Source organism: Erpetoichthys calabaricus, chromosome 4 (genome assembly GCF_900747795.2).
Source record: "Erpetoichthys calabaricus chromosome 4, fErpCal1.3, whole genome shotgun sequence".
In the NCBI taxonomy this organism is placed as follows: domain Eukaryota; kingdom Metazoa; phylum Chordata; class Cladistia; order Polypteriformes; family Polypteridae; genus Erpetoichthys; species Erpetoichthys calabaricus.
The window spans coordinates 321,909,394-321,928,374 of NC_041397.2; the positions used below are offsets into that span (position 1 = coordinate 321,909,394).

At 41.3% G+C, this 18,981-nt stretch overlaps 2 protein-coding genes across 2 annotated transcripts in view; one reads left to right on the top strand and one right to left on the bottom strand.

Moving 5' to 3' along the window:
- Positions 1-18,981, bottom strand: part of LOC114643526 (NACHT, LRR and PYD domains-containing protein 3-like) — a 2,412,635-nt gene that overhangs the window by 1,789,181 nt on the left and 604,473 nt on the right. The window lies entirely within an intron of this gene.
- LOC114643530 (protein NLRC5-like) overlaps positions 1-18,981 on the top strand; it is a 1,801,805-nt gene that overhangs the window by 40,818 nt on the left and 1,742,006 nt on the right. Inside the window, exons 6-9 of the mRNA XM_051925774.1 lie at positions 3,065-3,169; positions 3,262-3,288; positions 8,792-8,830; positions 12,333-12,350. Of these exons, the coding sequence (XP_051781734.1) occupies positions 3,065-3,169; positions 3,262-3,288; positions 8,792-8,830; positions 12,333-12,350 (189 nt within the window). The remainder of the gene's footprint in view (positions 1-3,064; positions 3,170-3,261; positions 3,289-8,791; positions 8,831-12,332; positions 12,351-18,981) is intronic.

Sequence of the window (18,981 nt, forward strand, 5' to 3'; positions counted from 1 at the left end):
TTCCTGAATAAATTAACAAATGTAGTGCAACACCTAGTGCAACATCCCAGCCAACCTGAGGGCAGAAGAGAGTTACCCAGGCATACCATGGAAGCACAAACTAATGACATGGACAACATGGTGGTGGCATCTTGTAGCTCCAGGGATGTCCCCATGATACTGACTCTGACTGAGGCACAACAAGCTGCAGCAACTGGAAAAGAAGACCACCGTGATGAATAGCCAGGGTCTCATCCTCTTTTTGTTCCTTGTATTCTATTTTAAACATTTGGTTACTGATTACACTATTCTGAATATTATTTTGCACGTTATTTTATATTATTGTGTTACATTAATAGAATATTCAGTTGTTCTTTATGTTCTGTACCTTGTCTTCTTGACGTTGATCACTACACCTTAGAGACCACCTGAGGCCTTTATTCTTCTGTAGTTGCTACTTTTTGCTCTCTTGTTTGGTGGATTTTTAAATATTTCTTCTGATCTTTCTGATTTTTGAACTTTAGTGTGTTAAAAAAAATTATAGTTTTGAAATATGGACTGGCTTTGTTGATTAGGTTTGGATTTTGCACTTATTTTTTTCAATGCAATATCACTTTTGTTATTGTTTCTTTTTTTAAAGTACATTTTTGGTAATAAATTGTTAAATGGGAAAAGGAATATTGTTTTGGCTATTGTGGGCCAGATGTTTTATAGTTTCCTTGCTCTTTATGAAGCTTTAGTGGGTTTTAATGATTTAAAGATGTATCCTGTTTGTTAGGAGTGTGCAGGCTGTGACACCTGCTTCTTGAGCTTTAGGGTTAGGACTGTTAATTATTGTTAGGCCTCATTTGAAACCTGGGGCTAGATGTTGGAGGCAAGGCCTAATTTTAAGCTTTGATAGTTGGTAAGAATCACAACAATCACTTAGCAACTAAATCCTCTGTTGGCTAAGATGTGAGGGACCAAACACTAACACATGGAAATTCTCCAGTTTAAATTCACCAGATGGACAATGACAAGATGAAAAAAGAAAACCTGACAAGAAGATAAGCATTTTGATAAACTTCTTCAAAAATCTGAGCAGAAAACTGAAGGTGTGTCCTGGCAGCACAAAGCATGAATGTGGCATGGGACTGTTTCTTAGCTATAAGATGGTTATGTGCATGATGGGTTATAATGTAATGTCAAGTAGAGTGAGAGTTTGCAGGATATCCTTGAAGCCTAAATACCCATTACACTCACCTGGGTGTGTGTGCCAGCATCAGCAGCATCAGATAATCAAGTGGAAGATTTCTACAAGAGCATCCAAGATGTCCTGGACTCCATACCTTCACGAGACGTGTTTATAATTGCCGGTAACTTCCATGTGAAAAGGAAGGAAAATACTTCCACTGAAACAGTACTTCAGCCCAGGTACTTTGCACACCTTAGAGGGTCCCTTCCTGGGGCGAGGCTACCAGAACTGTGTACCCAGGAGTGCTTCATCATGTATCCTTACTGCAGAACTTCATCATAGGAAAACACAAGATTACAATTTGCTTCCACAACTTGCTGATTAATAATTTGCAGTGTCGTTTGTTGAATGCCAGCTGTGGCGATGAATGATCTTAGAAGGGGAAGCAGGCAACAGAACACAAGTACAAGTTCAGAAGTGATGCCATCTATAATGTTTGACCTGATCAACAATGCTTCCCAATATCCCAAGTGTAGCTGAAACCAGTCCCAAACAAGCTGGCCAAGTCCTGCACTTGCATTGAGATGTTTCATTGCCAAGGTAAAAGATGCTTCAGGTGATGTATTATTTGGTATGTTTGTACAACACTGATGTCCAAACTTGTGACATACACCACCTTTTTCTTATAGCATGCATTCCAAGACTTGTCTGTTCTGCATTGTCATGTGACTTGTGGCATCCAGCTGTTCTCCTAATGCTTTAAAGGCCTTTTCGATATCATTAGTATGTGCTGTTCTGTTCATGAAGAGTTCAGAACTCTTTATCCTTAAACCAAAGTTCACACATCTTCAGTGTGTAAGGCATGGGCATTGCTACAATTGCAGGCTGGCCTTGGCACACATACAGTACAGCACTCTTTAAGCATCACTTGTCTGATAGTGTAAGTGGCCCAGTTATACCAGTGACTTTTCTGGACTTTTTTTTTCCATAACTCCATCACTCTGTTGTCATTTATAGTCTCTCCTTGTATATTACTGTCTCTGCTCCTTCTTAATTACATTTAGCCAACTCTTTTACACTTTTGTACTACAAGTGTCTTTTTATTGTCCTTGGCTCATTTCTCAATACTGCTAGAAATCAATAGTGGAGAATTTTTTTTGGTGGTGTAAACAATGCTCTTGCTGTTTAATAGGACCACACATGGGGCGAATCCCAGTATTAGTGCCAGGCACAGGGTCAGATCTCCCACTGAACCCACAGGGCCAGGTACTGAACCCTCTGAAGAAGAACTCCCATGTACCAGAGAAGTGTCCTGCCCTTGAGGAGCTGTCTTGTCTTCTGATATTGAGTCTTCTCCATCATGGTCTTGACTCACGTGGTCTGCTCTTGGTACTCTGTTGCAGTGGTTCAAATGATACCAGGTCATGCTTCTTGGACAGCCATTGGGGTAGCTCACTCAACTGTGTAAGGACCTTCAAGTCTCGGTTCATTCCACCAGATAGACTTGGTCACCAGGCTTGACAGGACACTCAGGCTTCTCTGTTGCGACTGGTTCTCTATTCTTTTCTTGATCTGCAGACAGGGTGGCTTCTCTCTTGGCCTGGGTCATTTCAGGAAGGTCTGTCTTCTTTGTTCCCTCTCTTCCTGGGATGCAGCTGGAGCTCAATACTGGAACTCAAAGCCATTGCAATAATTGGAAGTTAAGGGCTTTATTTTACTCCTCCAGAGACAAACCTTTTTTGTGGACTCAGTCAGGTCCGTTAGGTCTCTTTTGTGGCTTCTGTATTGCTATTATTCTGAACAGTGCATGGCATCTGCTGAGGTCTAAACCATATGCGTATTCTTTGTGTATTTAGTTCATCTCACCCTTATCTGATCTCCCACATTCTCATGTCTTGCTTCTTTTTTCAGTTTTCTCCCCAGCAGTCCCAGGCTGGTCGGTGGTCTTCTGGTTATCATTGCTTCTGTATGTGGCAGTGGCGGCTTTGCTGATGTTTCAATGGAGGAGAATGAGAGGTGCGTGCAGAACCTACTGCCGACTGTCTTACTTTGGTAAGGTAAAAATTTGACAATCATTCTCATGATATTACTGTATTTCTCTATTCTAGAACATAAAGCAAGATACGACTCCAAAGGTAAGGACACTGCAGTGCAATTGTTCATTTACTCCAATATCTTTATCAAAAACAAATTAAAAGCTCACAGAGGGTCTTTGGAATTTAAATCAAAAATAGACACAAGTGATCTCTACACTGCCTGACAGTTTAGAGTTTTTTGCAAAATGTAATTTATTTATGAAATGCTATATTTGTTACTCCAAACTCTTCTTGATTTTTGCATTATCACAAATAACATTGAGATTTCATGACAGAAACAGAAATTTGACGAGCTGTCAGCAAAATGAAGGAGCCACCAGTTTAGGCAGAGACGGGCTGTTTGGAAAGCCAGACCTTTACAGGGAGGCTCGGCTTTTTGGGTTATGCGGTTCACGTGTTTTGTTATATCAGATACAATTCTGGAGATCAAAGAGTTTTGTTTTGTTTGTCCATTGAGTTCGTTTTGTGCAGTCCAGGCTGTAATGTTTACTTGATTCTGTCCTCAGCATCCACTTTGTGATGTCTTACCTGCTGTTACACTTCATTTATTGGGCATCACACCGTGGTCTGATGTCACTTGTGAAATTCAAATCTATTAATGGTGGTGTGCTTAGAGAAATTGCTGTGCATGTTCTTGAGTGCTGATTCAGGAAAAGTCCAAGCATTAATAGTAATCATGAAGACGACTATACAGGAGGTCTCATCTTTGGATCCAGTAGACAAATGTCCATGTTGTGAGTGTTGATATTGTGATTTTAATGTAGTGTAGACCCTCAGTCCAGTGAATGGTCAGATGTTGTGGACTAACATGATGTGTCCATTTACCAAGTTGGATTTGTCCATTACTGGGTGACATACTGACTGCCTGGTATAAGATAAAATTGTTTAACTAAAATTCTGAACTTATTAAAATTTATTGGAGGTGGCACGGTGGCGCAGTGATAGCACTGCTGCCACACAATAAGTAGGCCTGGGTTCGCTTCCCGGGTCCTCCCTGCGTGGAGTTTGCATGTTCTCCCCGTGTCTGCGTGGGTTTCTTCCCACAGTCCAAAGACATGCAGGTTAGGTGCATTGGCGATCTTAAATTGTCCCTAGTATGTGCTTGGTGTGGGTGTGTGTGTCTGTGTGCCCTGCGGTGGGCTGGCGCCCTGCCCAGGGTTTGTTTGCTGCCTTGTGCCCTGTGTTGGCTGAGATTGGCTCCTGCAGACACCTCTGACCCTGTAGTTAGGATATAGTGGGTTGGATAATGGATGGATGGATGGAAATTTTATTGGAGTGTGTGTGTGTCCTTTAAACACTTGCAGCCAAAGGTTTGAAGTGTGTCACTGTGATCTGTGAGGTTCATTCCAAACACATCATTTTATTAAAAATGAATAATTGAGGCCATAAATAAGTACAGCTGAAATCACACAAATCAGCTGAGAACCTAACAGGGAGATGAAAAGACACAAGTGGAAGACGGCTCAGGCAGGCAAGTACCCTGATTGATGATGATCAGTGCATGGCCAGGGGCCACTGTCTGCTATTTAGAGATTTCCCTGTAAATGAATTCCATGGGATAGTTCTTTCAGGCAGGGATTTTGAGTGATTAAAGCAGGTCTGACCCATCATCTCAGGCCTAACTCATCACTGTCATGCCGAACCCATGTGTGATTAGAGCAGGTGCAAAAAAGGTGCTGGATCTTAGAAGAGTACAGCTCAGATGGCAGTTACCCATACCCATAAAAAATTAACTGAATATACAAAATGTGTGAGTATTTATAATGGAGAAGAACCATCTAGAAGACAAAAGCCATCTATCTGCAAGAAGAATGCAGTCTTGAATTTTGCCAAACTGGGCGTACATTTATTGGTATTCTTCTCTGAAGAACCGTTTGATGATCATACTATTGCAATGGCTTCTCTTTGGCCTTGATATGTATGTATAAATGATTATATCTGGCGGCACGGTGGCGCAGTGGGTAGCGCTGCTGCCTCACAGTTGGGTGATCTGGGGACCCGGGATCGCTTCCAGGGTCCTCCCTGCGTGGAGTTTGCATGTTGTCTGCGTGGGTTTCCTCCGGGCGCTCCGGTTTCCTCCCACAGTCCAAAGACGTGCAGGTTAGGTGGATTGGCGATTCTAAATTGGCCCTAGTGTGTGCTGGGTGTGTTTGTGTATGTCCTGCGGTGGGTTGGCACCCTGCCCTGGATTGGTTCCTGCCTTGTGCCCTGTGTTGGCTGGGATTGGCTCCAGCAGACCCCCGTGACCCTGTGTTCGGATTCAGCAGGTTGGAAAATGGATGGTTATATCTTTTTGCACTCTATTTGTCTTGTCTGATTATATATATAAGGATATATATAAGGTTCAAGTATGTCCTATATTCAATAAAGAGTCAGCAGGGACAAGCGTCCCCTGCTGGAGACAAAACACTGTTGGCATCTCTGCACACGCAGAATAACACCATGGAGACTCGAGAATATTAAAGGATGTGGATGTAATTATTGTTTGAAAATATAATGGAATAAATATTTATAGAAAACAGAATGGCAGAAAAAAAGCCTTTAAATGAATTCCTGCATACATGGATAATAACAGCATTCATTTTTATTGCACTTTATCTTACATGACAGGAGCTCAAAGTCCTTCACAATAATAATATTGGCTAAACAGAATTACAAAAGAAAGTCAAAACTAAAGAGCACTTATCTATAACAGCAGAGAATCAAAATGTCCAACCTCATAGCAAAAACTCCAGTCAGATGGCCAAGGAAAAGGGGAAAATAAAATGACAGGTGGTGAGGACACAGGAGACAAGAAACATCCAGAGGTTCAAGGCAGCTAATCCAAACACTGTGGAGTCCATCAATGTGCCCCCATTAACAAGACCAACTTGTGTTGCTCACTTCATCTTCATAGCATCTCAGGGGGCTGCAGGTACACATGCTTAGGCCAGGGGGGCAGCAGCATATAACACTACCACTGAGTACTAGGAAAAAAAAGAAACAAAAGTCACAAAAGTAGAACGCTAAGAAGAGCCCAGAAAGAGACCCTCAGGGGTATTCAAGGCAATCTAGGGCTGACACCCCCTCATCTTATGTGACAATCCATACAGTTATTTTTAATTCCTACTGGGGTCACATCCATAGTCCTAAAAAGTGAACACAACTAATATCACCAGACACAGTAGAGGACACCATCTGGACTATAAACCGTAGTAGTGACTACTAATATGTAACACAAGACATAAATATTTCACTTTTTATCTGGTTATGAGTTTAGACCAGTGTGAAGCTTCAACTCACCCAGTTTCATTGCGGCCTCACGTCTCCTAGCCAATGACGGCATAGGAGAGCGGACCACTAATCTGACTCCAAATTGTTGGTCTAAAAGGCCAATTTTACCTTTATGATATAAATTAGTTATACATTTCTGTAATATCTGAGTTAGCCTGACTTGCTATCATTTGTAAAGCTTTAGGTAACACACCCTGTCACCCGTAGGGGGAGCACCAGAGCCCCAAACCTCAGACAGATTCAAATTAAAGTTTTATTTTAAAGAGGAACCTTTACAAAGTCTTTTTCAGGGTTTCACAAAACCAATCAATTCCATTATTTCTCTTTTCTCTTTCTCTTTTTCTTTATCATCCTCCACTCCTGCCACGCAAGCTTTGTCCTTTTTCAACACCCGACTCAGCAAATCCCTGCAGCTCTCCCTTTTGACCCCCACTTAACCTAGCAAGTCTGCCCCATGCTACTACAATTCCCAGCATGCCCTGTAGGTGTATGTATGGGTCCAGAAAAGCTGCCAACTGGTATGTCAGGGGGTAATACAGTCTTGGAGAGGATGGACCCCATTTTCTTTCCTTTATACTGGCCTGCCAGGTGTGTGAGGGTCTTCTGTGCAACTCTGCTTGGACACCGGCATACCTGCTTTTATTTTTATGCTGGCATCTCAAGCAGGCCTCCTGGCTGAGGTTTGGACCGCCATGTCTCTTTTTCCCGACCAGACAAGGAAATAAGGACCATCCTGGTTTAAATACCAGTCCACGCCTGCAATCCATCAAAACCCTTTGGAAGATATACAACTCTGGCTAATAGTCACTTTTAAGTGTAACGTCAGAGGTCATGTGCTGTATAACTTGTGTGTACTTTATAATCAAACCTCAGAGGCTAAGTAGCTTTCTTAGATTGTGTCACACAAATAAAAGGCCACATGCAGCCTCAGAGATTAAGCTCCATTCCTTAGTGTGTGTTTCAGAAGAAAACCTCAGAGGCCGGGCAGCTTAACTTAGGGTGTGTTACATTTACATTAAAGCCTAAAAGTAAGAATACTCATTCAGATATGAAGATTCAGACTGCAAACGTCAGAGACTGAGTTCCAGTGTGTGTCCACAGTAAATGGGGTCATATCAGTATGACATGAATTGCAAAGATAGAAGGCAATTAATCAATGCAATAATTAACAATTTACTAATAGCAGACACACAATTATATACAGAAACAGAAAAGACTGGTTATCAAATGAGAACGCCATCAACAGACACTTGGACATAAATCCAGCATATCCAGTGTTCAAAATGCCAAGCACATGCATCATTTTGAATACATTAACTGAACAGTGTTTTTGTTTTTATATTTTTCTGAAGAAGTTTATGTTTCATTACGTTGTATTAGGAACTCATTGAGTTTACTAAAAATGTGCCTTAGGCGTTTCAATCGATATCAATATAATCTGACTTTAAGTTTATATATTCAGGAATGAGTTTATATATTCCAACACTGACTTTATATATTCAAGTTTTGACTTTATATATTTAGAAAATTATTGTATTTGTCTGTTTTGGCACCCCATAATATATATATATATATATATATATATATATATGAATGGAAGAGAAGGTCTGTGATACGGTTTGCATATTTGCAGTTGGAGATCCACAAAGGGAGAAAAAACGAATCACGTATCATAAAATAGTTTTATTCCTGAGCTTTCAACCCCTGTCAGGGGTCTTCATCAGAGGATAATGCTTAGACTTACAAGAATCAAAGGCAATATATAGCAACACATTCAGTATTGGGGGGGGGGGGGGGAGGTGACTAAGTCAGTATGATCAAGGGGGGGGGGTGTATCGTTTAATTAAAGTGCCAACATATGCCAACTTAAGAAGGACATATGCACTTTAATTAAATGATACAACCCCCCCCCTTGATCATACTGACTTAGTCACAATATCCCCCCCCCCCCCAATACTGAATGTGATGCTATATATTGCCTTTGATTCTTGTAAGTCTAAGCATTATCCTCTGATGAAGACCCCTGATAGGGGTTGAAAGCTCAGGAATAAAACTATTTTATGATACGTGATTCGTTTTTTCTCCCTTTGTGGATCTATATATATACTGTATTTATATATATATATATATACTACTATTACTATTATAGAAACAAAGGATCTCCAGTAGCCTCTCCCAAAGATGGTGCTGGCTTGAACATGTGAGTAGTTGTTTTCTTCAGATTTCCAGCCTAATTTAAACTAATTCATCTTCTCTCTTTTCTCCCCAGCTTTCTTTTTACAACTCTGTTACCTGAAAAAGGAAACAGGTAAGAAAAAAATGTCTGAGTTACGAAAATACAAGCCATAAGTGTTTAGCATTAATGGTGATTTTGTTAGCGAGGCCTTTGAATTCCTTCTCTTTACATAATTGTACATTTTGTGTCGTTTGTATTTTTTGTTTCAGATAATATACTTCTCTCCTCAGTGTACCCAAGCATGAAACACACAGTTTGTGCTTTTTTTATGACACGTCTTCTCATTAAACCACAGAGCTGTGTTTCTCAACCTTTATTTTTCCAATTAGCCACCACCCCCTTACTTAAAACATAAAACGAGTAGGCATTTTTAGGGATAAATAAATTACCAAAGCACAGATTTTGTTGCTACAGATATCATTGATACTAACAAAAAGTTCTCCAACTCCCACTGCTTTAGTATGACTTCTTAAAACATAAAATGATGAAGTATTTCTGAAAATAAAAAATCAAAAGTAATTTTTAAAATGCAGAATTGGTCGCAGTAGACATTATTTTCATAATTTAAACACAGAAGCTACTTGGTAATCCACTGGATTGAGCCCTGGAGTGACAGCCACATTTAACACGAATAGAAATTCAAATGTGTCTATTGTACTAAGTAGCGGTCAGTAGCTGCGGTGCTGTGCAGACACTAAACGCCAAATTGCTGTTTGTAAGTGGAGAGTCCATCAGGTCTCCGTCTGGACAGTGAAGACGCATTTCAATGGCAGCTGTAAATGTAACCCAGCTAAACCATAGAGAATACAGTCTGCATGTCAAGCACACTTTAAGGGGGGATCCCTGTTGGGATCTGGTGTGGCTGCCAGGGGGTACTGCATGGGGTGGGAAGCCCAGTATCTCCTCCAGGACGCTAGATGGCAGCCTCCCTGGGTTGCAGTGGTGCCTCAAACTCCCCCAGGGCTTCATGGGGTTTGGAGTTCTGTGCAGCTCTGTGGGGTTCCGCAGGCGCCGCCAGGGGGTGCTGCAGCAGGAGCTGCTGGCCCCTTTTGGGCACTAGTTTCGCCACACCCGGAAGTGCAGCCAGATGTTGCCAATCAAGCACCTGGTACCCAATTAAAAGGAGCCAGCAACCACCACTCAGCAGCCAGAGTCGGGTGGAGGAGGACAAGGTTGCTTGGGAGGAGGAGTGGTGGTGCCAGAGAGGAAAGAGAAGTGCTTTGTTTTACTTGTGTGCTTAAGTGCTTGGGACTGTGTTGTGTCTGTGAGTATGGGGAAGGCGTAGCCCACAGATGAAGAAAAATAAAAGTTTGTTTATTTTACACGTGCCTCCCGTATCCAATCTGCATTGGGTCGGGCGCTATATAGCACCTTTTCTTACAACGTACTAACACTCATTGTGGGCTGTGTGTAACATGTTTCTGTCTAGTGGGCTGCAGCCACTCAGTTAAGAATCACTGCCATAGAGGGTCTCTTTTCAACATTATTAAGTGTCTTTAGAGATGAGTTTCTTTATCGACAGCTTGTTTCAAATCTCATTTGTATTTAGTCATTGTCTGCTCTACAGCGTCTTTATTCTCTAAGCCCTGGTCTGAGAGTCTCACACCACGAACTGATACTGCAGGACTAAAATTACTGAGACAGCTGAAATGAAGCCCTTCAACTCACACAAGAAAGTTGGCGTTCACTTTCAGTGCAAGTAACAAAGGAAACTATCAAATTAGAAATTAAAACCCAGTCTGATAATTTATTTAATTCATGAGCACTTCATTATGCTATTAATAACTTAGACAAAATGTAATATCTTTAATTTCATTCAGCTTTCATCACAGTGTAGTTAAGGCTGACACAAGAGCACAGCTCAGTTCTGGGGTCCCCTGCAGCCTGAATGGGGTTTGTGCACACTCTGTGTAGTTCACCGTATTATTTCTTTTCATCTGTTCTTTTCTGTATAATGCTTAAAACAGTCAATTCATCGCATGGGCCGTGTAAATGTGCAGCCTGTAAGTGACATTGCTGTTTGTAACAAGTTCAAGAAATACATAATTCAGTGTTAGAACTTATTGTCTGGCTATGGTTTTTGGGGTAAAACTATGTTAATAAAATTTAAGACAAATTATTAATAATATTACTAGAGTACTGTATTCTCGATTTTCATAAAGTGAACATATGACTGGTGATAATCTGAAAAACAAATTCCTAAGTGAACAAAATAAAAACCACATGGGAAGCCGAGTTCAGTTCAGTTTGCCTTTGTGTGATATGTATGTTGTGCATCAGTTTATAGCGGTTTATGTTTATTTAGGTTTGTTTAATTTCTTATTGGTTGGAGTTTTTAGGTCCCCATTTTCTTTGGGGTTAACTATTATTTCCAGCCTCTCAGCCTGTTTCAGTTTGTATGTTTGATTTTGATGTAAACCTTCCAAAGCTTCATGCGAGTTACGTTCACCTCTGAATAAAGCTGACATTTTTACAGGAACTGCTACAGTAGATTATATTTATACCTACAATTGCCATTATTGCCTGTTTTCAGTTCAAGAGATTAGTTCCCTGTTGTGTTTTCTAATGACCATCCACAGAAGCCGAGGTCAGTCAGTGAGAAAAACAGGAGTTGATCTACGGCAGGAATGTTTAACTCGTGTGCAGTTGTGTGTAGTGTGTTCAAGAGTGAGGAGCTCCAGTGAAGGAATAATGTTAGCACCTGATAAGAAAACGACAAATATTGTATACAAAAAAGCACTTATTTAGTTCCATAGGACTTCTGATACACCTGATTAACTGACGACACTACAAATGAGGCCCATTATGTTAGGAAATGTGCCAGGCAAAGTGTTAATGTAAGAACAGCGTGCAATAAACTCAAAAGAAAAATAAATTCCCCAGTAAGTACGGATGATGACAATGATGACAAATTACCACAAGAGGCTGCTCCAAAACTAAGAAACTGCAAATCTTTTTCCCTTTTTGCAATGTTGCAGTAGGAAACAGAATCAGGGCTGATGTGAATGGACAAATGGGCGCCTAAAGTGTGCTAAACTCACACCGAGCAACAAAATGCAATTCAGTTCAGTTTATTTTGTAAGGCACCCTTCACTGAGTTCACAGGAATGCGTAGTCACAAATGCAGATGTTCGAAAATCCAAAATGAGGGGGAATAGACAGATAGATCAGAGAGTTTTCAATATGCTAAGAACGTCCCTGTAGTCTCCTCTCATTGGTTCACTAATTATGTAGATATGCTAATCGGCTAAAGTGTGGACCACACAAACTTAACTAAATGTGACCAGCATGAGGGTCCTACAGGGGGATAGACTGAAGTGTTCAAAGGTCAAATATGTCTGAAGAAACTGAAGTGATTTGTGAAGATGGGTGACAGCAGCATGGAGGAGTTTATAAAAGAGCAGAGAACTGCTGTCTACTGGGGGGGAGATTAAACCCAGTGGCATTGGTGTGAACAGTCGGGGGGCTTCAATCGTGAAATATTTAAGAGAGCAAAGAGAGAAAATCTTGTGCTGATGTGAGTTTGATGAAGATGTACACACTAACTCAGGGCTTTCTCTTTTTTTCTCCACAGAGAAGATCAAAGCTCCAGGTATGTGCAGCATAGTCTCCTCACATGGGTTAGTATCCATTAATTCATTAAGTCGCCTTACTTACTGGTAAGTTTGAGAAGAGGACTTTATAACAGTAGAGAATCAAAATGTGCAGCTTAATTACAAATTATGGTCGGATGGCCAAGGAGGACAGGAAAATAAAAAAATAAAAACTCCAGTTGGTGGGATGTTGCAAAAGTAATAAAACTGCAGTTTCCAAAAAATGAAAAAGATTTGATTTTTGATCTTTTTAACAGTGCCCACCCTGTTTGATTTGAACCAAACTTTTCTGCCCTTCGATGGTCACCTTTATTAAGTAATATATGTAGCAATTTGATGATGGTACATTGATATACTTTTTCAAAATACACCTACATCTAAAATACTCTGGTGGTTTCTATAGTTTTAATTTTTTGAATGATATGCATCAACCCAAGAAACTGTGTCAGCTTCTGTTTACCGATGCAGCACGGTGGTCTTGGAGGAGGACCATCAGGTTTCTACCGTGTGTCTATTTCTTTTCTTGACTGTTCACTCGTTACCTCCATGCTGTCAGGAAGGATAGCCCTCCATATGTTGGCACACATGGGCACAGCATTATAACCCTCTGGAGATAACAAACAAAAAACAAAGCTGAGAGCAGACATTCTGAGCTACAAGTCAGGTGAACTACAGATTGAATATGAAGACCTCCATTGAAAGACAGTAAAGATGTTTGAACTATAAGTCCACTGGGTAGAAAGGTAATAATCTAGCAATACAACAATTTCAAGCTGGCAGCACACTACACGACTCCTAGTCAGAAGGCATGTCAAACTTAGAGACTGCAGTTGCTGATCTCCTTACCTTGAGGATCTCAGATTACACGACAACTTGATTTCCGGGGACGACAAATGACATGACTTTCCAGCACAGTTTCACGTTTCCAAAGTATTGTGTATTCACCACAATCTGACAGCCAATAACATCCAGCCTGACCGTGGCGGTGCTGCATGAAGGCTTTGCAGCTTTTGCTAGTTCAGCTTATATCTTGGCTCTTTTATTTTCGACAAACACAAGATTTCCATGAATCTCAAGTGATCAACAAAGAGACTTCAGAATATTTTACATCTGCCAAATGTTCAGATCTCACACTTTTATACATGAGGCATGTCATTTATAGTAAATTAATCTGTGAGGCACAAAAGAGATTTGGAATTAAAGAAATAAACTGTGAATGACAGTTTCAGCAATTCCAAATGTCACCTACAGAGCTCTCAATTCACTGTGGGTTGGGGGTTCCTGAAGTTAGGAGTTAGCAGCTGCCTTGTCATCTTCACCACTGTTGGCAGTTCCTTTAACTGGACCCTGACCAGCTCATATTTCACTGCTGCCTTATGAGCTTTGAACTGGCCAGTATGGCTGTTCATCTTATTGTGTCCACATCTCAGGTTAGTCACTTCAGTGGAGAACCATTCAAAGACGAGTTCTTTAGAAAGAGGAGCAGCTGTGGCAGCCATGTCGTCAGCAGACTGAAAGGGACAACAAGGGTCACAGGTCACTCATCACTGGCCACAGTTGCCATTGTCATGGAGAAAACTTCACTCTCTTAGAAAAAGGCTGTCTTGCACTACAGATGGGAATGCAGAAGAGCATCTTTATTACACAGCAATGTAACAATGCGACTTCACCATGGTGCAAGTGCTTTAACTAGGAAGTGCATCGGTTTATATTACATTTCTTATCATCTATGCAAATCACTCTCCTCCTTCTAGTTCTTCCCACCATTACCTAATGTCCAAGCTTACTAATGTCTATCATCTAGTGTCCATCATCTCACCCAAACTTGCCAACATTACTCCTTACCATGCCTAAGACTTATTCATCGATCAATTCAGAACATTAAAGTCAGAATCAGGAGGGCCCACACATAAGATACTGGGTCACTTAAACAAAAGTTACTTGATACAGAAGCATCTCTCACAGCTAAAGTTTGAAGAAGCTGCCTCTTTAAGACAAGCAGGAGCCTACAAGTGAAGGTAGACGACCTTGAGCTGACAGCACAGGCAGTTTTAGAAAAAAAACAACCCAGGCATATGCCTTTAATAATGATCTAGATCAGGGGTCTCCAACACTTTTTACCCTGAGAGCTACTTTTACAAAATGAAATCAGTCTTGTTCTAAACTTTGATTTCATGACATTCATGTCAGACACACAGAGATATGGAGACCCAAACAAAGCAGACATTTTCAGAACTGCTTGGTGAAGATTCCTATGGTTATCTGCCTCTACTAAGCTCCAGAAATGCTCAGAATGCTGTTGAGACTTTAACTGCACATTATTTTGAAGGTTTACTAATATATAAAATATAAAATTCAATGTCTCTCTGTCTGTATGTCTGTCTACTTCTCATGAGAGAACGACTTAACAGATTTAGATCAGGTTTTATTCTATAATTTGCTTGAACATTACGATAGATTTTGCATCTCTCATTTTGCTATGTATTAGAGTTCGCTTGCTGTAACGATTTATTTGCACGGATCTGAGAAAAAGGCAGCTGGCTGAGGGGGGCTTTCGGGAGCTGGGCTGGCCTTCTTCACTCACTCGCCAGCTTCAGTGCGTGTTCCTTAACTCCGCTTAGCTAGCAAATGAGAGAACTTAGTTACTTAGGTCTTGATGAGTTTGAGTCCGGATATTCTCTTAAGTGTATGCCACATTGAAAAGAGAGATTGCAATTCAGATTGTGGGTCGTGATATGATTTTTTGGAAAGATCGCCCACCCCTAATTTGACTTATCAAGTTTTCAAATTTATGTAGGATTCATTAATCCTTTGGCAAACTACTTGGAAAGGGGTTGCAATCTACCGGTAGCTCGCGAGTGACATGTTGGAGACCCCGATCTAGAGCTAGCTAATACAACACGTTTGACTTTAACTTGTTTAAATAGCATCAATACATAATAAAGCATTGATACATAGATTTAAACTCTCTGTGTATTTTCTAAAATAATGGCCTGTCCAGCTCTCTTAAGGTTAAAATCTCAGTGCTTTCTATTTTTAAGACAATGTGCTGTTTAGCTCTCTCAGAGTACACAGTGTCTTTGACTTTTCATTATCTCACCAAAGTTTTAAGCTTAACAAGCCAAAATGAAAAATAGACAAAAACCAGCAGCATTTATGCTGGCATAGAAATGGTGTCTTGAAAATATAAGCATAAGCTGTTAATAATTCAAAGCTAATGACTGAAAGCACACTGATCTCTATATTTAAATTTTCTGTACCATCTGAGCACAGAGTTCACCCAAATTCAGCTGAGCCCTGCAGTGTACCCCGTGGCCCTCATTCCTGTCCTGCCAGTTCTCTTTTGTTTTGTGTTTCTTTCTTCTCAGTTTGAAGCTCACAACTATTTTTTCAGCAAGTGCCTCCATTTTCATGAGCACCTCCATATTGTTAATGACAGTAACCCTGTTGTCATTCACTTGGGTTGTGTTGTAAACATAAATAAATTCAAAGGTTTGGGGTCTCTTGGTAGGAACCCCACTTGATTTCCCTCCTGTCAAAAGAAATAAAGAAAAAGACTCACAAACTGTTTGTTATTTAACAAGATGGCACCGGTGTGTCTCTATCAGTATCGGTCATCAGACTGACATCGGCTCCCTGTTATGGTCCACTTTTAAAATGTGACGCCTGAAGAGTTGGGGTCTTTGCTGTCACAAAAGAGAAGTCAGAGTTCTATTTCTTGGGTAGCATCTTCAAAGCTGGAGGTGAAAGTGGGAAGTGTGTTAGCGATGGTGTCACACCCAATTCCTTAACTATTTCCTTAACTTCCTAAATTGGTCCCCATAAGAGCCTCCCCATGGTCAAACAAGTGACAATGCCCCCCTTGGCTGTGCCCTAGGAGCACAAGTGTACCTAATGAGCCACTGTGTGGAGGGTCCTTCTGCGATGAACTACATTAAACCTGTAGGGCTGTTTATCCAAAATCATCTTCACGGTGCACCGTCCACCGTAATGGAGCATGGAGGTCCATGACGAGTGTAAACTGAAAGCCAAGTAGGTCATGTTGAAGTTGTGTAACACTTAATAAAATTGTCTTCTCTCTCCACTGATGCATTCCTGGTTTCTCAGTGCAGTGGTCTCCAGATGAGGTGGAGATTCAGCTCCACTGATGATCTGATTTACATCATAAGATGGGAGAAATCAGACTAGGTGTTGAAACAAAAGCATACTTAACGTCACTAAAGGCTTGTTCAGTTTTTGACTCCCATTCCACAGTATTTGGATGTCTTGGAAAGATGGAGTGCAGACCTTCCATAACAATCTGCTAGGCTGACATACTGTAGGTCTGCACTTGCCAATTAATTTTGTCTAAGGTCAGTTTTATATGTGTTTTATTTTGGAGACCTTTGATTTAACCAGTTTCTGACCTACTACACAACACAAAGAATTTTGCTCTTGTAAGACCTAAATGTCACTTCCTGGAGTAAATGTGATGGTGGGCCTTTTGAAAGATTTAAAGGGTTAGCAGATAGATGGAGTAAGTGGACCTCCAAGGTGCTGGTAAAAGTGAATGTATTGTCAACATGCACATCTCTATAATGGCTGTGAGGAGCAAGCAGTTTGACACTGGAAGGTCTCTGGTGCCCCATGTAGCCCAAATGGAAGAACACAGTAGTGTCAGTGCCCACTGGGGTGACAAATCATGGTGTGCTTGTTTGTTGTGGTTTCTTCTGCCACATGAAGATATAGCATTTTCTGAACCTCTAGCTCAACTTCCACACATTTCACCTCAGGGATTCAATAAGGACATTCACGTTAACTCACCTCTGGGTCACTATGAGGTGAGTCTTAACCATTAATCTTCAACATCAGCCACTTGTTTCTTTTGTGCAGCCATTTCATCTTCTCTGGTTTTAAAGGGTTTCAGTAAACTTACATGATAAACACACTCTGCAGGTGGTCTGTTGGGCTGTACCACCACTTAGTTCACTAAATCCTGCCTTTCTTTAGTCTGACACGGTCCTTTCCAGTCTGCTAAAATCCCTAAGTGTGAGGTGGGAATGAGTACCATGATACTGTCCATCGGTTTGAACTTGTTAACGTGGTTCCATGACAATAATACTGGGATGGCATCTGTTGGGCATTTTCCATATGTTCACATACTTTGTCTTTTCCACCTTAGTGAGCGTCTCAACGTGGTTGGCTACTGAGCCAGTGCATTGCTGCGGGTGCCACTCCTTTGATCTGTCTTACCCCTGCTTTCTTTGGGGCAGTTCGCTGTATCTTTTAATTCACTGGTCATTGTGTCCAGAGGAATTTTTTAGGGCAGGTGGCAATTGTCCATTCCACTGATGTGACCAAACCATTGGAGCCTTTGTTTCTGTATCTTGTCTTCGACTATTGGTTGCTGATTGCGTCATGGCCTGCTGGTTTCATTTGTTAGGTATCGTGTGAAGATAATCTCAGCATTTGCTGCATTCACCACATTTGGAAAACTTCAAGCTTGTTTACGTCACTTTTCTGCAGTGTTCTTATTTTGGATGTTGGACAAAAGCATCTGAATGATGAGCATTTTGGTTTGAGTGATGTGTGATGCTTTTTGTATAAACACCATCGTAGGAACCCAAAGGCAAATGTTGCTTGTCCAATGCCGCAGTGCACCTTGGCACATTATGCTGTTTCCTTCTCTTGTACAAGTGACTTGAGTTATTTTTATTTTGTGGACCTGACTTAATTATACTCCACTGAGATAAATGACTGATGGTGATGGTTTGCAAATGTGTCAATCAGCACTGGCAGCAGGCAGCCTGCTCAGCAATCCCCCTTAGTGAGGCAGCTGAAGTCGGACACAAAATTCTTAGCGCTGCAGTCTTTTTATCTGAGAGTGAGGTGCCTGGAGTTGTACAGGGAAAATAATATATCGTTATTTGAAATACATACATTCCATGTGTGTTCCATGTCTACAGTGATCTGTGTAAATGTAGGATGACAGGAAATATGAGGCATGAAATGTTGAACACATAACTAAAAGAGAAACTTTTTTCATGTTATAATGAAATAATGTTGATGTGAAGCGTATATGTGAAGACTGAAGTCCAAATATCAAATAAACACTTTCACAAAATGAATAACAAAACTATCCATCCTTCCATCCATTCTCTTCCGCTTATCCGAGGTCGGGTCACGGGGGCAGCAGCTTGAGCAGAGATGCCCAGACTTCCCTCTCCCCGGCCACTTCTTCTAGCTCTTCCGGGGGAATCCCGAGGTGTTCCCAGGCCAGCTGAGGGACATAGTCCCTCCAGCGTGTCCTGGGTCTTCCCCTGGCCCGGAACACCTCACTAGGGAGGCGTCCAGGAGGCATCCTGATCAGATGCCCGAGCCACCTCATCTGACTCCTCTCGATGCGGAGGAGCAGCCCCTCCCGGTAGACTGAGCTTCTCACCCTATCTTTAAGGGAAAGCCCAGACACCCTGTGGAGGAAACTCATTTCAGCCTCTTGTATTTGTGATCTCGTTCTTCCGGTCACTACCCATAGCTCATGACCATAGGTGAGGGTAGGAACATAGATCGACTGGTAAATTGAGAGCTTTGCCTTGCGGCTCAGTTTCTTTTTCACCACAACAGACCAATGCAGAGCCCGCATTACTGCGG